Raw genomic sequence first — 19,941 nt, forward strand, 5'->3', positions numbered from 1 at the left:
ATAAGCATCCCCAGTCCTCTCTCTGCAGCCCCATCCCATGAACTCTGAAGGCTCTTGCTGATCTCCTTTCTGGGGCTCCCCATGCCCTGCTATAGTGTCTCCAATGTTGTTTACAATCACCTCTAGATGGAGCATTATATACTGGGACCTTAGGTCACCCCTCTAAAGTGAAGAAGAAAGCAGCTATGAGGAAGAAGTTAAATCATATTTTAGATGGGCAAGGGCTGTTCTTTGGCCACCCTTCCATAAGTAAGTCCCATTTTCTATTAGTAAATGTGGCAAAAACTGGACACTATTACCAAAAACTTCTCCTTTGTCATTGCAGGCAACCAAGTGAGCAAATGGTCAAAAGTTCAAACTCTTCATCAACTCCAGTCACCAACATACCCCTTTCTCCAGTGAAAACCACTTTTTCCGGACAGACCTGTGTTTCTTCTATCAAACCAGGCCCTCTCCCTTCCAACCTGGATGATCTGAAAGTGAGTGCAAACTTCCCATTAATCGTTTGTTAACAGTAATAGTATCTAGCGACACCGTACCTTACAGTGAAAATGCTTTGAAGGCTATCAGGCATCCCAAGGTAATAGTGATGAGCTGGCAGGAACCTAAACTTGCATGTTATAGAGCAAGCGAATGCAGCAAAATATATAAGGCATGGAGAAGAGCTAAGTGCCTTTATGTTTCACAAAGTGCTCTGACGTGTCATGAGACAAATGATGCAATGGTACTAGAGAACATGCTATTGCTGCTGTGCAGGAATCCCCTAATTGCCATCAGATTGAGGCAGGTGGTCAGAGCTGTGCAAAATATTTGCAGGAGAACCCAAAGTGATACCTCCTTGAGGAGCTGTCGGTGGAGAACAAATCCAGGAACTTCTGATTTGAAAAGCATGAGCTCTTACTGCCTGAACTTAAGGACTAGTCCTGTAGCTAGAAGCTGTTGCTGAGTCACTAACTCTTATATAGACCAGCCCGTGAGGGAAAGGGTGGGGAATAAAGACTCACACTAGATTGATAAAACAATGAGGAGTCCGGTGGCACCTTAAAGACTAACAGATTTATTTGGGCATAAGCTTTCATGGGTAAAAAACCCACTTCTTCAGATGCATGGAGTGAAAATTACAGATACAGGCATAAATATATTGATTGATGTGGGTCATTTACACACACAATTCTTTCAGGTTTTGTTACTTAAACTCAAACATGATTAAAGTCCCAGACCAGTCTCTTGCGGAAGCAGGGATGTGTAAAATAATCCTTATTATTCAGAGACATGAATAAGGATTAAAGCAAGTGGAGCATGTGTGTAATGAAGTCCTGGCTGAGTCATCTGGGAGGCCTGAACCTGAGCCATATGGATCTAAAAGCATGAACTTCTGTTAGCTAACTAGCCTGTTAGCAAGCTCATGGCCAGTAGCAGACTCATAAACCTCTATAGGAGGGCCAGCTGCTAGCAGGGACACCAAGCCCCATGAGAATTACTACACTGCTATCCATATTACCCATTCACAGCTCCGGCTCTCCACTTATAGCAGCTCTGGCTGCTGGAAGGAGGAATGTATTTCCTCTGCTGGGACACAATGAGGCTGTTAGGCTGTGCATGGTGCTTCTAGTGACTGTGAGTAGCAGTGAGGGGTGGGGCACAGTCCCATCAGGCAGGAGAACGCTCCCTGGGGGAAATATTCACAGCAGGGTATTTCCCCACAAGTGTATAAGGAGTTTGACAGTGAGGGGAGGTGCTGGAAGTGACTATCATTAAATGGCTGGCTCTGCTTCTAGGTGTCAGAACTGAGGCAGCAGCTCCGAATAAGAGGCCTCCCCGTATCCGGTACGAAAACAGCACTGATGGAACGTCTGCGGCCTTTCCAGGACTGCAGTGGCAGTGTGGTGCCAAACTTCAATGAAATAACAACGGTCACCTTTCCAGTCACCCCAACAAACACGCTGTCCAGCTACCAGTCACAGCCCTCGGCCAGCATGCTATCCAGCAGCTTCTATCAGTTTGGCAGCACCAGCTCCTCCCCACCCATCTCCCCAGCATCCTCTGACCTTTCCGTCAGTGGCTCTTTACCAGACACATTCAACGATGGACCAATGACTTCCCCACAGTTTGGTCTCCAACCATCCCCTGTGCACGGCAGTGCTGAAGAAAGCCTAATGGGCAGCATGAATGGAGGGAGCATCCAGTTGGAACTGGAAGGGATCGACACAGAGAAAGACAAGATGCTGGTGGAAAAGCAGAAGGTTATCAATGAACTGACGTGGAAGCTGCAACAAGAGCAGAGACAGGTGGAAGAGCTGCGGATGCAACTCCAGAAGCGAAAAAGGAACAATGGCTTGGAGGAGAAGCAGCCACCCACCCAGCATTTCTTCGGTGTTCCCATCAAGCAAGAAAACACAGTATCCAGCTGTCCATTCTCATCAAAACAAACTGCCTTGAAAGCCCAAGCCAACAGCTTGGATAAACTAAGTAACTGTGGGACGCCGCAGCTGCCTCACATTGTAAACAGCCTTTGCATGGAGTCAGCGGGCCAGAGCACCATCACCTCCTCCACGTTTCTAAGCCCACAGTGCTCTCCACAGCATTCTCCACTTGGGACTGCAAAGAGCCCACAGCATATCAGTCTGCCACCATCCCCTAACAGCCATTACCTTCTCTCTGTGTCCCCTGGCTCTCAGGGAGAAGGGCGCAGTGTTTCCCCACAGGCCAGCAATCGACTTCGCCCAGCACCGGTAAGTGGGGAATGCACAAGGCTAATGCCATTCTGTCCTATCTCGATGGAGATTGCACTGGTATTAAAGGTTGCTTTGGGGGTTGCTTGTCCAAATCTCTCTGACCTGGGAATGAGGTTGGGCACAGGCCATTCCATGAGCTCTCCAATGTGCTCTGACAACCCTGGAACACCAGAGGAACCGCCTGTCCTGCAGCACTTCCACATCCTTGCTCCCCGTCCTGCCTGGAAGCAGGAAGTGCAGCTGCTCCTAAAATGTATCACTCTGGCAGAATCGTAAACTGGCCCATGTGAGCATGACAGGGCCTCACTAAACAGACTGGGCTTTCCCCTGCAGCTCGGGCACTCACAGAACAGTCTTTGGCTTGCGGCATGGGAGCCCAGGCTCAAAGCGCATTTGCAAATGGGAGTTCTCCAGGCAGAGCCAAGGGTTCCATCCCAGGAGCAAACAGGGCTCAAAGTAGGGCAGTGGTGAGTGGAGTAGCATCTGCTCCGTCTTCCCTCACCAAGCTGTAGGCTGCATCTTTGTGACTCTACAAAAAGGAGTGCCACAGGTCAGGAGTCCTGTGTGCCTCTCTCCAACCTGGGCCAGCCGGCATACTGACTTCCTTGGAGAGAGCAGCAGGAGTGCCAGGGAGAGCTCATCACCCAAGAGCCTGGGTGTGCTGCACAGGGTGTGCCCAGAACAGCCACCACTCCATGCAAGCTGCCTCCTCGGTGCCTCCACCACACAGGCTGAGGTCAGAGTAGCTGGAAGGGCCAAATCCTGAGCACATGCAGTGACCAGCTCCAGTGAGTTTGCCAAGACCCTGGTGACACTGGATGTGTTCACAGAGCTGCTCACGATCGAGGGACAGTTAGGAACAAAATCACAGGAACATAGGCAGCAGCAGTACAGCACAGGAAGAGGAGGGCAGCTCTGGGAATCCGGGGGCACAGGCAGTACGGTTGCTTTGGGGGTTGCTTATCCAAATCCTGGGGGCCCTAAGCAGGAATATTTTGGGGGACCACCTACACAACACATACAAAAAAAGCAAATGGGGGGCCCTTGAGCTGCTTGGGGCCCTAAGCAATTGCTTAATCTGCTTATACCCAGCACCGGCTCTGTCAGGGGAGACTGCACACCATTGCCGACCTCCAGGGGTCAGAGATCATGAGTCAGCCCCAACCCCTGAGCCGTTCATAGCGCTGACGCTGGGTATTTGGTTTGTCGTGTGTTGTGCGCTCCCCTGCCATTCCTGGGGGGCGGGGGTGACAATCAGTGTTGCCAGTGCCCCCAGCTGCCTTGGGAGGAGGGATAGCTCAGTGGTTTGAGCATTGGCCTGCTAAACCCAGGGTTGTGAGTTCAATCCTTGAGGGGGCCACTTAGGGATCTGGGGCAAAATCAGTACTTGGTCCTGCTAGTGAAGGCAGGGGGCTGGACTCAATGACCTTTCAGGGTCCCTTCCGGGGATAGGATACGATATCTCCATTTTGGCCCCTGCTGCAGGAGCTCTCACCCTACACTGCCAGTCCCTGCCCAGCAATGAATGCTTCCCCAACAGCCCCAACCCAGACTTCTGCTCCTCCTACAGCTCTTCCCCCTCCCAGGCCTGGGGGCTGCAACAGGGTCCCCTCTCCCTGTTCCAGGCTGGGGACTTCCAGGTGCCCCTCAACCCCCTCTTCCCTGGCCCAGGCGGAAGCTGCAAGGCAGGGGGAGGGGAAGAGGAACCGTCCCTTCTCTATTGCTCACAGGGGGAGAGGCAGAAGAGGGTGGGACCACCTGGAGCAGCTGGGTTCTTTATCTCCCCCTCCCCTCCTGTGAGAACGGCTCTGGCTGCTGGGGGGCGGGGGGGGAGCGCTGCCTGCAGCAGATCTGATTGGTTGCTCACCCCCAGAAGGTGGGCTGGTGGGGCAGGCAGACAATCAGCATGCTAAAATTGCCAGGAAGTTGGAGCTTCTTGTCTCATCACAGATGGCTCCTGTACCAGCCAATCCTATAACAGCAAAAACATTGCAAGAGCTGGGACTGCTGTGCGAGTGACACGGGGCGGGGGGGCACTGTGGGTGTGACAGGTGGGGGAGGAGCACTGTGGGGGTGACATGGGGCGGGGGGGTGCTGTGGAGTGACTCAGGTGGGAGGGCCACTGTGGGAGTAACGCTGGCAGGGGAGGGGGCCTGTGGGGTTGATGGGTGGGGGAGGGGGAAGCTGTGGGTGTGACAAACTCAGGGAAGGGGACCCTGTGGGGGTGGCAGGCATGGGGGAGGGGGAAGCTATGGGGGTGACACAGGCAGGGGGAGGGGGCTCTGCATGAGTGGCGTGTGACCCCTCCCCCCGTTCAGGGAGATTAGGCCCCTGTCCTGCCCCATCTGCCCAAGGCCCCCTCCCTCTCGCCCACCGGGGCCAGAGGAGTCCCAGATGGCTGGCCTGCCCCGCCCAAGTGCCAACCTGCCCACCCAAGCCACACCAAGTCTCTTCCCATCTGCCCAAACTGCCCTGAGTGCTGACCTGCCTGCCCAAGCCACTCCAAGCCTTGACCGGCCAGAGGAGCTCTGAGCCCTGCTGGGTCCTAGCCCCAGGGCCATGGCAGGAAGCATTAGCGCAGGTTTGGGGAGGCTTAGCCTCCCCCAGCCTCCATTACATGCCACCCATGAGGCCCTGTGGGGGTGACAGGCAGGGGAGGGGGAAGTTGTGGCGGTGACACAGCCAGGGGGAGGGGTCCAGTGGCGGTGGCACAAGCAGGGTGAGGGTGCGCTGTGGGGGTGACTTAGCCAGGGAGGGGGCACTCTGGGGGTGACAGGCAGGGGGGAGAGGGCGCTGTGGAGGTGACACAGGCAGGGGGAGGGGGCATTCTGGGGTGACAGGCAGGGAAGCAGGGCACTATGGGGGATGACTCTGGGAGCAGGGCACTGGGAGTGACTGGCAGTGGGAGGGAGAAACTATGCAGGTTGCAAAGGGAACAGGAGACTAGTGGGTGAAACAGGGTGCAGGAGGAGGCATTAATTTTGATGGTAGCACAAGCAGTGGGAGATGGGTACTGGAGGGTGTGACACAGGCAGTGGGAGAGGGGTAATATAGGAGGTGACACAGGCAGCAGGAGCGGGGCAGTATTGTGGGGTGTCACAGGAAGCGGGGTTGTACTGTGGAGAGCAACAGAGTAGGTGTAATTATTGGGGTTCCTCTATACCCGAAACTCCTAGGGTGCCAGTAGCCTGTCAGCTTGAAGGCAAGCACTATAGATGCTTCAGCAGCTAGGCCTTGTAGCCCAGCCTCGGAGGGTCCCATACCCACTCAGGCATGTGGCTAAAGGAAAGGGTTTTACTAGGCTGGCAGGGAAGGGGCGAGGTTATAAATACCCAGGTACAGAGGCTTAAACTGTTACAGTTCAAACTGAGCAATAGCAGTGTGTGCGTGGGGCTTTTCAAGCCTCGTGCCTGGGGTGCCCTCTCCAGTCCAGTCTCTATTTCAGCAAATAAGTATTTGGGGGTTACCAAGCCAGGCTTAGTTAGTGTCTCTCATTGGGCCACTCTGCACTGGCTCCCTGCCCAGCTGCTGTCGCTCCATATACGGTCCACACAGTCTTGCACCCAGCTGTGATGTCCAGCAGTCACAGCCTGTTCCACACACAGCTCTGTTCCCTTACCTGGCCTGGGGGAGGGGATGTGCAGTGGGGAGTGAGCTGATGGGAGTTGTAGTTCTCTTCTTTGTAGCTCCATCACACAGGATTGTACCACAGGGAGCAGGGAGCTGGGTTGTACCATGGGGAGCAGCAGGGTCATGGCACAGGTGGCTGGGTTGTACCATGGGGAGCAGCAGGGGGAATGGCACAGGGAGCTGGGTTGTACCATGGGGAGCAGCAGGATCATGGCACAGGGAGCTGGGTTGTACCATGGGGAGCAGCAGGGGGAATGGCACAGGGGGCTGGGTTGTGCCGCAGGGAGCAGCAGGATCATGGCAAGGGGCTAGGTTGTACCATGGGGAGCAGCAGGGGGAATGGCACAGGGGCCTGGGTTGTGCCACAGGGAGCAGCAGGGTCATGGCACAGGGAGCAGGGGCACAGTGTCACCATTTTAATTTCCAAAGTGGGCTCTAATCATCGCCTGTATTTTAGGGCCTCCTGTATTTGCACTCGGGTCAGCTCTGCATGCCCAGCTGTGTTTGTGAATTAGGAGTCTCTGACTCTCCTGAACTGCATGTGCAGATGTCAGCGTTTGGGGGCGTGGAACATTTGCAAGCCCAAAATTTCCGATTGACAGCATTTGGCATTGTGGGTGGAGAGAGGCTGGGGCTGCATATGGTGTGCCATGGGGGGCACTTCACCCTACCTCTGCAGTTCCAGTCTCTGGTCACATTCTCTTCACGTGGCTAAAAATCAGACACCATAACCCAGGTCCACCTATAAACAATGTAACCAGGGCAGCTCTTCTGTCTTCTGAGCTCCCTGTTCCACAGCAACCCCCTCCTCTGCCCTGATGTGAGCGAGGCCATTGGGAAGGTTCTGAGCCTAACTCTGCTTGGCGTGAGTCCTTCCCAGCTGGGGCTGCCTCTCAGATCTCCAGCTGGGATGTCACACCAGTGCCGGGGGTCCTCACCTGAGGAGGGTGTGTATGACAGAGCAGCACTAATGACCTGTGCTCTCTGTGACATGGATCTGAGCCATTCCTCTGGGTTCCCAGTTGGGGTGTTGATGGGTCACTGAGAATCCTGGTGAAGAAGGAGCTCCAGCTGCTGCTGCTGGGATATGTGTGCATCACTCCCACACTAATCAACACTCCCAGAAATAACACTGCCTGCCACAGTCATGCTGCGCCTTGCCATGATAACACCATGGGAACAGGGGAGACGGGGCCAGCCAGCAGGGGCAGAGCAGTCTTGGAGCGAAGTAGAAGGAAAGGGAAAGGAATTTGTTATCTGCAGGGAGGGGGTTGGTAGCTAATCTTTTCACAGATTCATAGACTTTAAGGCCGGAAGGGACCATTCTGATGTTGTCTGGCCTGCTGCATAACAGGCCGCAGAATGCTACCCAGTCACATTCACTGGCAAGAACCCAGTACAAAATGAGCAGGTGTTCTAGCAAGTTTCCCTCAGAACCTCTGCCAAGAAACTCATCTTTGAGTTGCAATATTCCTGCTAGGCCAGTGTGTGAGCCCCTTCTAAGCAGAAGATACCACTGGTTCTGTAAATGCTCTGTGTCTGTTTTCTGGAGTGGTGAAATGGGTGGGATTAGAAAGACTGCAGGATAAGACCCGTGCAAGTCATTCCCTTGTGGCTTAATCCAGCCTCACAGTATTCTTCTCACCACTTACTTAGGGCAAATAATTGGGACATTTAAAACAGAATCAGTTTTTACATGATCATCAGAAGTGAAGGGCAAGAGATTTCAGGCTGAGGGGTCACGTATGACAGTTTTGCAAGGATGTCCTCACCCATGTAAACCAGATCTTCAGAGAAGGTCCAGAGTATTGACCCACTGTGCCTCTAGAGACCCTTTGACAAGGGGCAGTAGAGATGAGTGGTGGGGTTACTGCATCTCCTAGCTGGAGCATTGTCCAGTGATTCAGACAATTGAGTCATACAACAGAATTTGGGTTGGGTGTCAAAAAACAAGCATCACACTAATTAGCATAAGACCTGGTCAGGATCAGCCAGGGCTGCTGAAGTGTGAGAGGAGCGATAAGGGCAGAGGAGGCGGGTTCACCCATCAGTAACGCGGTATCTTTGGGACCTTGCTGTCTATGTTTGGCCAATATTTTTCACCAGCATATTATTTTGCCTGTTTTTGCTCTTCCTCTTGTTCTGGTGTAGGGACATTCAGAGCTGAGCTGAATGCGGGTGCTGAAAGACAAACAGCTTAAGGTCACCTCATGTTAAAATGCACAGGAACTGTGCATACAGACCTGAATGGTTTCCTCATAGCTAGGGGAACTCATAACTAGTCTCCTGAATCCATCTGTCCTGCCCACAGGCTTGATTTTTCCCTCACTTAGTCTGGTTTGGCACTGGTGTAATACCATTGACTCCAGTGGAGTTACTTCTGGTTTACACTGGGGTGAGAGGCGGCTTGGGCCCCAAATAAAGGTAGAAAGAAAGGCAGAGAGGAGCATAACCTTTTGCCTGTGGATTGATTACATTTCCCTATATTTCCCCCACGCAGATGGCTACGCAGGCAGGTCAAAAGTTTTCTATTCCATCCCCAAGTTTTTGTAAGTCAAGCCCAGCCCTCTTGGAGGTAAAGCAGCCTCCATCCTATGCGGATGCAGTGAAGCAGGTAACTGCATGGTTTTTATTTTCTACAGGAATAGGTTTTACCATTTTGATCTTGTTCTGTTTTGGTTGAGTTTTATGGAACTAGTGACTGTGGCAAGTACAGCATATCGCCTGGTCTGCGAGTGAAGCAGGCACATTTGATGTGTACGAGAAATAGCTTGAATTGACATTTTAGGCCTAAGTGCACAAAAGACGTTAGGTGCCTAGAAGATCACTGTGATCCACAAAGCCTGAGTTGGATGCCCACACTCCCTGTCTATTGAATGGGGGAGTGAGGAGCCTTAGACTCCAATCCACAAAAGCCAGCATACTAGGCATGAGCTAGCCAGTGGGAGAGGCCAATGACGGGGTACGTGGTCAGAGGTAGGTGCAAACACTCTCTTGGCAGTAGGTGCCTGTGCTGTCAGCAAGGATCCCAGAGGGAAGGAGAACAAGAATAACCCCAGAACTGTTAGCCTAGTGGTTAGGGGCCTTGCCAGGGATGTGGAAAGCTCCTCTTTTGTATGAACTCACCTGAGGGCCCGACCAACTCCATAGGCGCCAACTCCATGGGTGCTCCGGGGCTGGAGCACCCACGGGGAAAATTGGTGAGTGCTCTGCAGCCAAGCTCCCCGCCCCAGCTTACCTCCGTCTGTGTGCTGTCCCTGCTTCTCCCAGCGCTTGCCTCCCACAGCTGTTTCGCGGCGTAACAAGCTGTGGGGGGAGGAGCGGGAACGCGGCCCACTCAGGGGAAGAGGCGGGGCCAGGGCAGGGATTTGGGGAAGGAGTCCAATAGGGGAAGGGAGGTGGCGGAGTTGGGGCAGGGATTTGGGGGAAGGGGTTGGAATAGGGGCAGAGTCAGGGTGGGGCGGGGGGGGGGCACGAGCACCCACCAGCACCAGGAGAAGTTGGTGCCTTTGGATAGAGGTGGGTAGCTTCTGAGCGTGCTTGTCAGATTGGGTCCTGCATGTGACTTAGGCGGCCAAACACCTCTCTTCCCCCAGTTTGTGAATTTGCCCCAGGACATAGGTGGGAGATTGGCACCCGGATGCCCACCGGGGAGCAGGTGCACATGCCCAGCGGCAGGAACACAGGCACTAGGGAACTTTTACTGCATACTGTTAGGCGCTGAGTAACCCTAGGCACCTGTGGGAGCAGCTGGAGTTTTGTGCATCGCAGTGGTCCAGAAACTGGGCCTTAGCTGCTTAATGCCTGTTGTGCATCCAGGCGTTAGCTGCTAACTATTGTCTCAATGTGACAGAAAAGCATCAGACTTGATTTTATTTGAATACTGTGCTGGTGAAAGGTGCTAGGCTGACAACCCTGCAGACTGATGCCCTGGTCAAGCAGAGCAGAAGGGGCTAGTGATACGGGGAGCTCCAGTTTTTGGTGCCCAAGTTGAGACACCTCAGATGGATGTGAGCTCCAAGGGGGGAGGAGGGGAAACTTTGGAAACTTGGCCCCTTTGAAGTGTCCCAACTTGGGCAGACCAAATCACTAGTCACTTTGGAAAACCTTGGCTTCTGTAGTTAGACCCAGAGCAAATACAAGCTTGGCCTACTCTGCCCCCTGCCAGAATGCCTCAGCCTTGTGCCTGAGGTGGAGAGGGTAGCTCAGTCTCCATAGTCCATTTCGTCCCTCGCATCGCATGAGACTGCAAACAGGGTGCCACTTAGTGCCAGCTGTGATGGTGGATAGTTGTTCCATTGGTAACTAGACTGAGACCACCAAACTCATCCCACGTGGGCCATTGGATAGCACTAAATATTGGCACATAATGGCTGGGGGACGAGGAGTCGTTTTGTATTTAAATCAAAGGAAACAACAGGGAAAGTGCATTTCGTCAGCAAGGCTCGGCTGGCCAGCAGAGGGATGAGGGATAGAGGAGCAGGCATCTTGCTGGGGCAAGCACTGGGTGTGCTGGGCACAAGAGTCCCAAGGAGGCTGTGTGCACCCAACTTGGTCCTCAGGCTCCTGAAGCCCAGGTGCAAAGCAGAGGCTGATTTAAATGGTTGTCAAAGGTGGCTGTGCAGTGACCATGGAGCCTATGAGCTCAGTTCTACCTGCAGGGAGGGGACAGAAACCAGCTTATTGCTCACTAGCCACAGCAAATTAGGAAATCAGGAGCCAAGCACATCCACACTGCATGGAGAATCTCACCTTTCCAGCACTCTAGGACTAGCAAAGCTGCATCTTGTGCTCTGGCCCCTGGCCTGAGAAACCGCTTCTAACCCCCTGCTCTCCTCTTGTGGTGTTTTGCTGCAGCAGATGACTCGAAGTCAGCAAATGGACGAGCTCCTGGATGTGCTGATTGAGAGTGGAGGTAGGCAGAGATTTGATACCTTACACACAGTGCCCTTGCTGGAAAAGCATGCTCAGCGCCATGGTGATGAACATGGGACCGTGAGAGCCCCATTGGAGCAGCCCTCTTTGAGGCTGCCATCTTGCAGTGGCTTTCCCTGAGGAAGGAATGGCTGAGGCTGGTTTTAAAGATTTGTTTTCCATTACACAAGTGGAGCAGTGCTCTGGAGGTGCCCTGCACATGTCCACCACTGCTGGGGAGCTTTGCTTTTAACAAATCCCCATGTGTGTTACTGTAACCACTTTCCTGTGGAGAGCCTGTCCTGTGGTTATCAGCCATTCCCTAGAGAGAGAGCACCACCTGTGTTCCCTGGAGAGAGAGAAACACTTGGGCCTGTTCCCTGGAGAGAGAGAAACTCCTGTGCCTGTGCTCTGGAGAGAGCACCGCCCGCGCCCCTTCCCTAGAGAGAGAGCACCGCCCGCGCCCGTTCCCTAGAGAGAGCACCGCCCGCGCCCGTTCCCTAGAGAGAGAGCAATGCCCACACCCGTTCCCTAGAGAGAGAGCACCGCCTGCGCCCATTCCCTAGAGACAGAGCAATGCCCACACCCGTTCCCTAGAGAGAGAGCACTGCCTGCGCCTGTTCCCTAGAGAAAGGGCACCGCCCGTGCCCGTTCCCTAGAGAGCTCTGTCTGTGCCGATTTCCCATGAAGAACAATGATACTGTGATGCCTTCTCAGGGGGCCCAGAGCTGTTAGTCACTGTGTGACCCCTCTGCTCCAGCTAGAGAGAGATTTGCTGGTGCTAAGTGGCTAGCCATCCCAGACAAACTTCTCAGGGCTCTGTCAGCCCTTACTTTGCCTTACAGGTAACACTTGTTGCTCCGCAGTTCCTGAGCCCCCTCAGAAAGCATTCCCCTGGAACACCCAGCCCCTGTCATTGGCCACTCACAGAAATTATACCAAGTTTGCTATCTCCAACTAAGAATTCACGCTTTGCTTAATATTACAGCCCAGAGTTCCTCATACGATCTAACAAAGAGAAGTTTATTAAGAAAGATAGAGATTGCAATGATATAAAGAAGGATAATGAAAACAGAAATGGTTACAAATAAAACAGAGTGTAACACACTTCTAAGAGACAAACATAACTTTAGCAGGCAAAAATCTTGGTCTCAGATAAGCAGCTTACCTAAAGCACCTCTCAGTATCACCAGCCACCAGGACCAGGATCCAGCTTTCATGGATACAAAAAGTGCTGTTCTTTTTGCTCAACAAAGGGAGACACCCTTCTTACAGTCCAGTAACCCTTGGCACTGTATCCTTTGGAAGTGTGCCCCCAGATAAAGGTCTTCTCCTCTGCTGTTTCCTCTCTGGGGAGCTGAAGCCATGCAGCTTTCTTAGCCTGTTAATATGTTCGTCCCGTTTGCCTCAGATGCAAATATAATTCCCATTGACTTAGGCTTGCTTTACATCTGAGACCTATGCAGCCAGGTAAAGCAACATTCCTTTGTCTGGGAGAACCTCAGTTATCAGCTCTGCCTGGTTACCTAGTGTAAACCTATTTTTAGCACATAAATACAACTTCTTGAAGAACACCTGTACAGACATCTCATGATGCTTATGCTGACCAGTAGAATATAAGCTTTCATTTGATACCTCATATAACAGTCTTTAGAGATAAATACTATGCCATCCATGTGCTGGTTGCAAGGACTCTGTCAGGCATTGCTGACACAGAGTAGTGACCAGTAATGGCTTTTGTGTCACACAGTGCCCATTCCCCACACTCATTTACCATGGCCATGTCTAGGCAAAGCATTGCCTAGGCCCATGCCTTTGGGGAACACTGATTATGCCCCTTGCCCACACATACGAGCTACGAAGAGGCATTATCTGCTCTGATAATGGCGTATAAGGCCATTGTCTGTACCCTGTCCATATGCCAGTGCCTATCGGGAAAGCATCATTGATGCTTAGCTGTCAGTTGGCTTTCATACTAGGTAATCAAGCTTTAAAAGCATCTCCTGTCACTCGCTCCTTAGAGGGGCTGTCTCTGTGTTCTCAGGCATTGCTGATTATAGCGTTCCATGAGTAGGCCTCGTGGTGACTTTGAAAGCTGAGCAGTTGAGGGCTGGTACTAGCAGGGCCCTGTATGACATGGACAAAGCAGGCCATGTTGGGTTTTGGGGTGATTTGCCAAGAAAGCCAAGGACCCAGGTGTCCTGTTTACAAAGGGTCAGAGCAGCATTCTGATCTTGAGTCACCCCAAGCCTGAGAGTCAGTTGGGCCATCCAGTCTGTGCCGCACTTTCCCCCACATACCCTGGGCTGGCTCTCCTTTCCCCAGTGAGACCATGCTGATCAGTGTCAGCAGCAGCAGTCCCAGCGCACTCTTTGTCCGAGGTCTCTCAGCAGAGGGTTGTTGCAGTGTGATGGGTTTTCAGATGTCTCTGGGGAGCTCCTCCCATGCACAGGGGCAGCGTGGGGGACAGCACAAAGGCGTGTATTGGAAAATCAAACTCATGGGCAATGTAGGCTGGCATCCTTGGCGGCAGCATGACTGCAGATAAGAGGATAAGTAGTACAGGGGCTAAGCCAGGAAGGGCCTTGCAACTGAAGACAGGCAGTTTGTGTTTGATAAGCTGGAGAAAAGGGAGCCGGTGGATGGATGTGAAGTGTGTGTCTGTGGGGGTAAATGGTGCAGGGAGGAAGGAAGTCTTGCTGGAAGATGTCCATTTTTGCACTGATAAGGTTGGGGGAACCCTGAGTGGAGCAGAACGGTGGGGTAGGCTCTGAGGGAAAGCAGGCAGTCAAAGCATGTGGTCAGTGCAGATGGCTCAGGCTGTTACATGGCATGGGTCTAAGCTCTCCATTTCTTTTGCAAACAGAAATGCCAGCCATTGCCAAAGAAGATCGTTCCTGCCTCCAAAAAGTACCTCAGATAACCGTGTCTTCGGGGAACGCCAGCGCTTCACTTCCAAAGGCCTCTGCTCCATTTGAACATGTTTCCTCAGCCCAACTCTCATTTGACCACTGCACTGGCAGCAATGACACTCACCTCGAAGTCTTATTAAATTCCCAGAGTCCCCTGGGAAAGGTCAGCGAGATCCCCCTCCTGAAAATGGGCGGTGAGGAGTCTCACTTTGAAGGGCTGATCGATGGGTTTTCCAGCAAAGTTGCAGATGAACTTCTGACATCCCAGGAGATTCCTCTCTCGCCCATGGAGACCCAACTGTCACCCTCCTCCGCTGAAGGCTCCGGTTTACAAATGAGTTTCACTGAATCGCCCTGGGAAACGATGGAATGGCTGGATCTCACCCCACCTAGCTCAGCCACTGGCTTCGGCTCTTTCACCACCACCGGGCCCAGCCTCTTCAATATAGATTTCCTAGACGTCACTGATCTCAGCTTAAACACCACTATGGACCTTCACTTACAGCAGTGGTGAAAGGTGGTGGCAATACAGATGGGGATGTACAGCAAAAGCAGCCAACCACAAGTCCTTTCATTAAACAACAGAACCAACAGGAACTGAGTCCTGGCCCAAAGGGCTAATGTGCCAACCAGTCAGGGGAAACTGGAGTATTTTTCCCAGTACATAATTCCTATCCTTTTTCAGTGACTAAGAATTGTCAGCACAATGACGCTGACCCTTTATTTTTCACACCTATGTGGCTATTGATGCCTTTTAAAAATGAGACTTCTCTAAAACATTTTTTTAATGCTTTTTCAGTTTTAGCAGCCATTCACATGAGAACTGGAGTAGCTCGTGACATATTGTGTGGAAAAGAGACCTCACCTGGAAGGAAGCATGAAAGCATCCAGAACAGGGTCCAAGGCATTGCTACCGAAAGCCGCCTCATCTCCTTTAAGAAATACTGCACGGCACATCTTAGCCATGGAGAAAGGCCCAGTTTGGTCAGAAGTCTTGTGGGCAGCTAGTGCCATGCTCTCTGCCCACCACAGTGACAAAACACACTGCACTGTACAGCCAGGCCCACCTCGCTCTGCTTCCTGTCTCCATTCCAATTAGTCATTGATTGAAAATGGTTTTGAAGCCAAGTCCCCATAGCACAGACAGCTGCTGTCCAGTCAAGGGCAGTGAGTTGTGCCATGTCAGAGATGTGCCAGAATTCATGTGAGCACATCTCATATGGTCACTTTTAGTGAGTGAAAGCCAAGGCGTGTTCCATGCTGCACAGTTACATTTTATAATTTAACCTCAAAGAAGCCCAAACCACAGATGTCCTGATACCTGATTCCAGCTGCTCAGGTTGCTCATAGTGCTACTGAAAGAACCTGATGCACTGACGGAGCTGTCGATTTCCTACTGGTGTGGTATAAATAACTGGTGTGGTATAAATATGTCTCCAGCAGGGGACAAGGAGCATGTTGAATCAGGAAGTAAACAAACCGAAGCTCTGGAGGGGATCCCTTGGGCTTTTCTCTGCAGTATGAGAAACTTGAGTATGAACCTCTCCTGAACTTGCAGGGAACCCTGAGGGTGGGGGAGAGCCACAGAAATTCAATTGCAATAAATAGCCCCTCCTGTGTGTTCCCCAAGAAATGGAATGGGTCAAAACAGGTCCTTAATTATGGCTGGAGTTTGTGTGACCATCTGTTTGTGCAGTCTATGCTCCCTATGCCAGCCCTCCTCCCTGCCACCCCTCTCCTCTTTGCTCCTCTCTCCTTCCTTTTGCTGAGTTTACTGCTGCCCCACCAGTTGCTCGGCTCAGAGCAAGGTCATCCGGAGAAGAGCTGTGAATCCACAAGGCTAGAGGAGCTCGTTCTTCCCAGTTCATCAGAGATGGATGCTTTGCTGCAGCCCTGGCTGCAGTAGGAAGCCACCTGCCTTTCTCCTCTGAATCACGGTGCAATATTGTTCACCGGGCTCTCCGGTGAGAAAGTCACCATTTGGCTTCCACCAAAGAATCTGATATCTACTGTTTTAGGGATGCATCTACTTTTTTAGGAATTACCTGTCAGCTGTTTTGCAAAAGTAAATATTGTTGCTGACAAAGATTGTTAAAATATTTCCAGCCTGCGTGTATTTAATATTTGTGTTACTGGAAGGGCAGCACACTGGCCATGCAGTCATTTGGGGAAGAGCCCAGTGCAAAGGGACTGTGGGGCAGGGGCACTCCCACGTGGGTGACTTGCTGAAGGTTTGTTGGAGCCTGAGGAGGAGACTCTGCAGCCCTCTTTGGCCCCAGTGATGAGGTATTATGTTGTTGCATGTTGTATAAAGAACATGTTAATAGCTTTTTTAAGTCACTATTTAAAGCACCACTTTTCTATTGTACAAATGTTCACCGGACACTGGTAGCTAGAACAATCACAAGTTGCAATTTGTTAAAAGAATTTCTTTTTTTATAAGTGAGAGATTTTAGAAACCATTCCATGGTGAATTTTAATAGCACTTGAATCCAGAGTAGTTTAGCTGCTGCACTGCCTAAATGTACAGGGCTTTCCAGATAGTTTTCTCCTCTCGACAAATGTATTTCCTTATTTAAAGTGATGCTGTCAACTTAAAACTTGTAAACAGACACGTTTCCTCAGCTATGTTACCAACAACACCTTCATTATTAAATACCCTCTTGCCTTGTCACTCTCACTGCTCTCCGATTGCTGCTTCATTTTGCTCAGCTGGGAGAAGGACAGCCACTGAATTCAGTGTTCAGTTTGTGACAGGTTCCCCCCAGGGTGCCACCTGGAACCGGGGTACCACTGAGCCTTCTGACCCACCAGCCTGGGTTCCCTCTCACACTGTGCTGCTGTGACAAGCTGCAAAGCCCTCCAGCCCGCACTTTCACCAGCATTCACACAGGTAGGGACACACCCAGCTGCAGTCACATGCAGGCTCTCTAGCTACCAGCCTCCCAGCCTAGCACCCCAGTGCTGTACCGTCCTGCCCTGGTCAAATCTGGCCAGTATATGGGTTTAATACCTGGGCTGCCTCTCCCTCAATGTGAAGAGAACAGTGCACACTTGTGGTAACCAAGCAGAGATTTTCCCCAAGCACTCCAGTCAAAGCTCACTGGTTTGGATTAAAACATAAAATAAGTTTATTAACTACTAAAGATAGATTTGAAGTGATTATAAGTGCTAGCAAACAGATCAAAGCAGGTTACCTAGTAAATAAACAAAACACAAACTAAGTCTAAGATATTAGAAAGATAGGATATGAATTAGCAAATTCTCACCTGGGTGATGAGACAGGTAGGCTGCAGATTCTTATGGGACAAGCTGCACTTGCATTACAGCTTGGAATCCCCAGGTCTCATTGCCCTGAATAGGCCCTTCCCAAAAGGCTATCTAGACTGAAAGCATCTTGTCTAGTTGGCATTATTCAGGTGTAACTACAATTGAAGTACAGATACATAGTCAGTATTTATAACTTCAGATACAAAAATGATACATGCATACAAATAGGATAATCATATTCAGCAAATCATAACTTTTCCAATGACACCTGACATGACTTATCTTGTACAAAATGCATGATAATTATGCCATAACCATATAATAATATTATTATTATGACAAATATGGGGTGCAGCGTCACACAGTTCACTGTGGGCTTCTCAGGGGCTCAGCCTTAAGGGCTCTGTATTTATTTAAACTCCACATTTTCACTGGCAGGTTCATAACAAGCTAATTGGAGCATTTCTCTTGGTCTGAGGGCAGGAGCTTTGGAGCTTTTAGAAAATCTGATCTCTGGATCAGATGTGAGTTATACTGTCCCGTTAGAATGAAATGGCTGGTGTGCTAGTGGCTGCCCAAACACCTTATGCTTTCCCAGCGTGCTGTGGAAGCCTCAGAAGCTAAGCTTCTCGCACCCAGCATGACTAGCTTCTGTGTCAAATGTCTGCTGGGTTCTCTCGACAGATCAAGCTGTGTTCCGTTATCCCCTGGCTTGCTGCAATGTACCAGTGCAATGCCCTGCCTGCCAGCTTTGCCTGAGGCTCCTTGCTTCCCTGGACTTCGAGGAACAAGGAGAATGGCACAGCTTTACACATGAAACCAGCAAAGCTGCTGGCGCGTTCCCAGGCCCAGCTAGAGAATGGATTTCAGTTAGCTCTGATGCCAGTTCTCTGATCATGGTGCAGGTTGGAAATTCTGCAGTCTGATTGGATCATCATTTACTCATGCTGTGAGTAAATTAGCCAATCAGAATAAATCCTTTAATTATTGGATTGCTACTACTATTAATTGATAATAAAAAGTAAAGGTTTCTCTTGCAGATGCCGAGGCAATCTCTGAGACCTCTGCCTGTGTCTGGCTCTTCCAAGGAGACCCGAATTACTATAGGGCTGCATTCACAATGACACTTAGGCACCTAAATCTCTGAATCAGGCCTCACTGGAACTCACCAAGCCCCCATCCAGCTACCCTCGAACCCTGTAGGTGCCAAAGTGCCCTTGGTGCCTGTTTGCAGAAGACGCTCCTGCAGTGCCCTTGGCTCTGTGCCTGCTCACTGCAGCCTCATGCTAGGTGCCTGCCGCTGCACGACCCAAGAGAAGCTAGGCATCCCCGCCTAACCCAGCTGCAGGCCCAGAGCTCACAGAAAACAGCTGGGAGAGTGGGGGGAAGAAGGACGAGCCTCATCTCCCTCGTAACTTGTAGCTCAGTGGTTAGAGCACAGACCAGGCATGTGGGAAATGCTGGGCTTTGCTGCCTCCTAGGGGTGTGCACTAACCACCGAGCTATGGGGCACTGTGATGTGGGGAACCCCTCGTTCTTGCTTGTTGAAGCTGCTCCACTGTGGCTAACTAATGAGAGACTCATTGGGCCCAGAGAGGGAGCTACAGCATGAGAATGACGCTGTAGCCTAGTGGTTAGCCGAGGCAGTGCTAGCCCATTGGGGGCCCAAAGCAGGAATAATCCCCCCCCCACACACACACACACAGCATAATAAATAGCGAATAGGGGCCTCCTGAGCTGCTTGGGGCCCTAACCAGTTGCTTAGTCTGCTTATGCCCAGCGCCAGCTCCGGCTAGAGCTCTCGCCTATGACATGGGAGCCCCTGCAGCCAGTCCCCTTCTCCAATGTCTTTGCCTGACTAGCAGAGGCAGCTGCTAACTCTGCATGCTGGTGTTGTGGCTCCCATTTATAGGTGCCTAACTCTCCCCAGGCTTTGTATAGGGAGCCTGAATGCCTCACCCAGGCTGTGGATTGGACGAGGAGCCTAACATTAGGGACTGCAGTGCTCACTCTGAGTCCCCTTTGTGGCACTAGCCCTCTCTAGCTATTCTGAACACCACACCCCTGCCAGAGCCAGGAGCATCCTCCAGCACTCTCAGGGCTCTCTACTGCAGCCACCAACCTCCCAGGAAAAAACGGGGGCCTTGCTGAAACTCACCAGCACCTCTCCTTAACAGCCAGAGGGGGTGCTGGGACTTATGCCAGGTGGTCCTTAGCTCAAGCTGCAAAGCTCCTGCACCAGAAAGCCTGCTGTGCTTGTCCCCTCGCTCCTTTCTCTTCCCCTGCCACAACTAACCATGACTGCTGGCAGGGCCGGCTCTAGGTTTTTTGCCGCCCCAAGCAAAAAAAATTTTTGGCTGCCCCCAACCCCAGCCCTGGGCTCTCCCCCCCACCCTCACCCCCTGCCGCCCCAACCCTGGGCTCTCCCCCCATCCCCACCCGCACCCCCTGCCGCCCCAACTCTGGGCTCTCCCCCCCAC

At 51.7% G+C, this 19,941-nt stretch overlaps 1 protein-coding gene across 1 annotated transcript in view; it reads left to right on the forward strand.

Moving 5' to 3' along the window:
• The window catches only part of MYOCD (myocardin), a 94,994-nt gene extending 80,271 nt beyond the window's left edge, over positions 1 to 14,723 (forward strand). The window contains exons 8-13 of the mRNA XM_024208240.1: positions 326 to 479; positions 1,779 to 2,732; positions 6,455 to 6,485; positions 8,882 to 8,979; positions 11,223 to 11,280; positions 14,146 to 14,723. Coding sequence (XP_024064008.1) covers positions 326 to 479; positions 1,779 to 2,732; positions 6,455 to 6,485; positions 8,882 to 8,979; positions 11,223 to 11,280; positions 14,146 to 14,705 — 1,855 coding nt within the window. The 3' untranslated portion in view covers positions 14,706 to 14,723. The remainder of the gene's footprint in view (positions 1 to 325; positions 480 to 1,778; positions 2,733 to 6,454; positions 6,486 to 8,881; positions 8,980 to 11,222; positions 11,281 to 14,145) is intronic.
• The last annotated feature ends 5,218 nt before the right edge of the window (positions 14,724 to 19,941 follow it).

The sequence above is a fragment of the Terrapene carolina genome, unplaced genomic scaffold, assembly GCF_002925995.2.
Source record: "Terrapene carolina triunguis isolate 2854851 unplaced genomic scaffold, T_m_triunguis-2.0 Scaffold192, whole genome shotgun sequence".
NCBI classification, from domain to species: domain Eukaryota; kingdom Metazoa; phylum Chordata; order Testudines; family Emydidae; genus Terrapene; species Terrapene triunguis.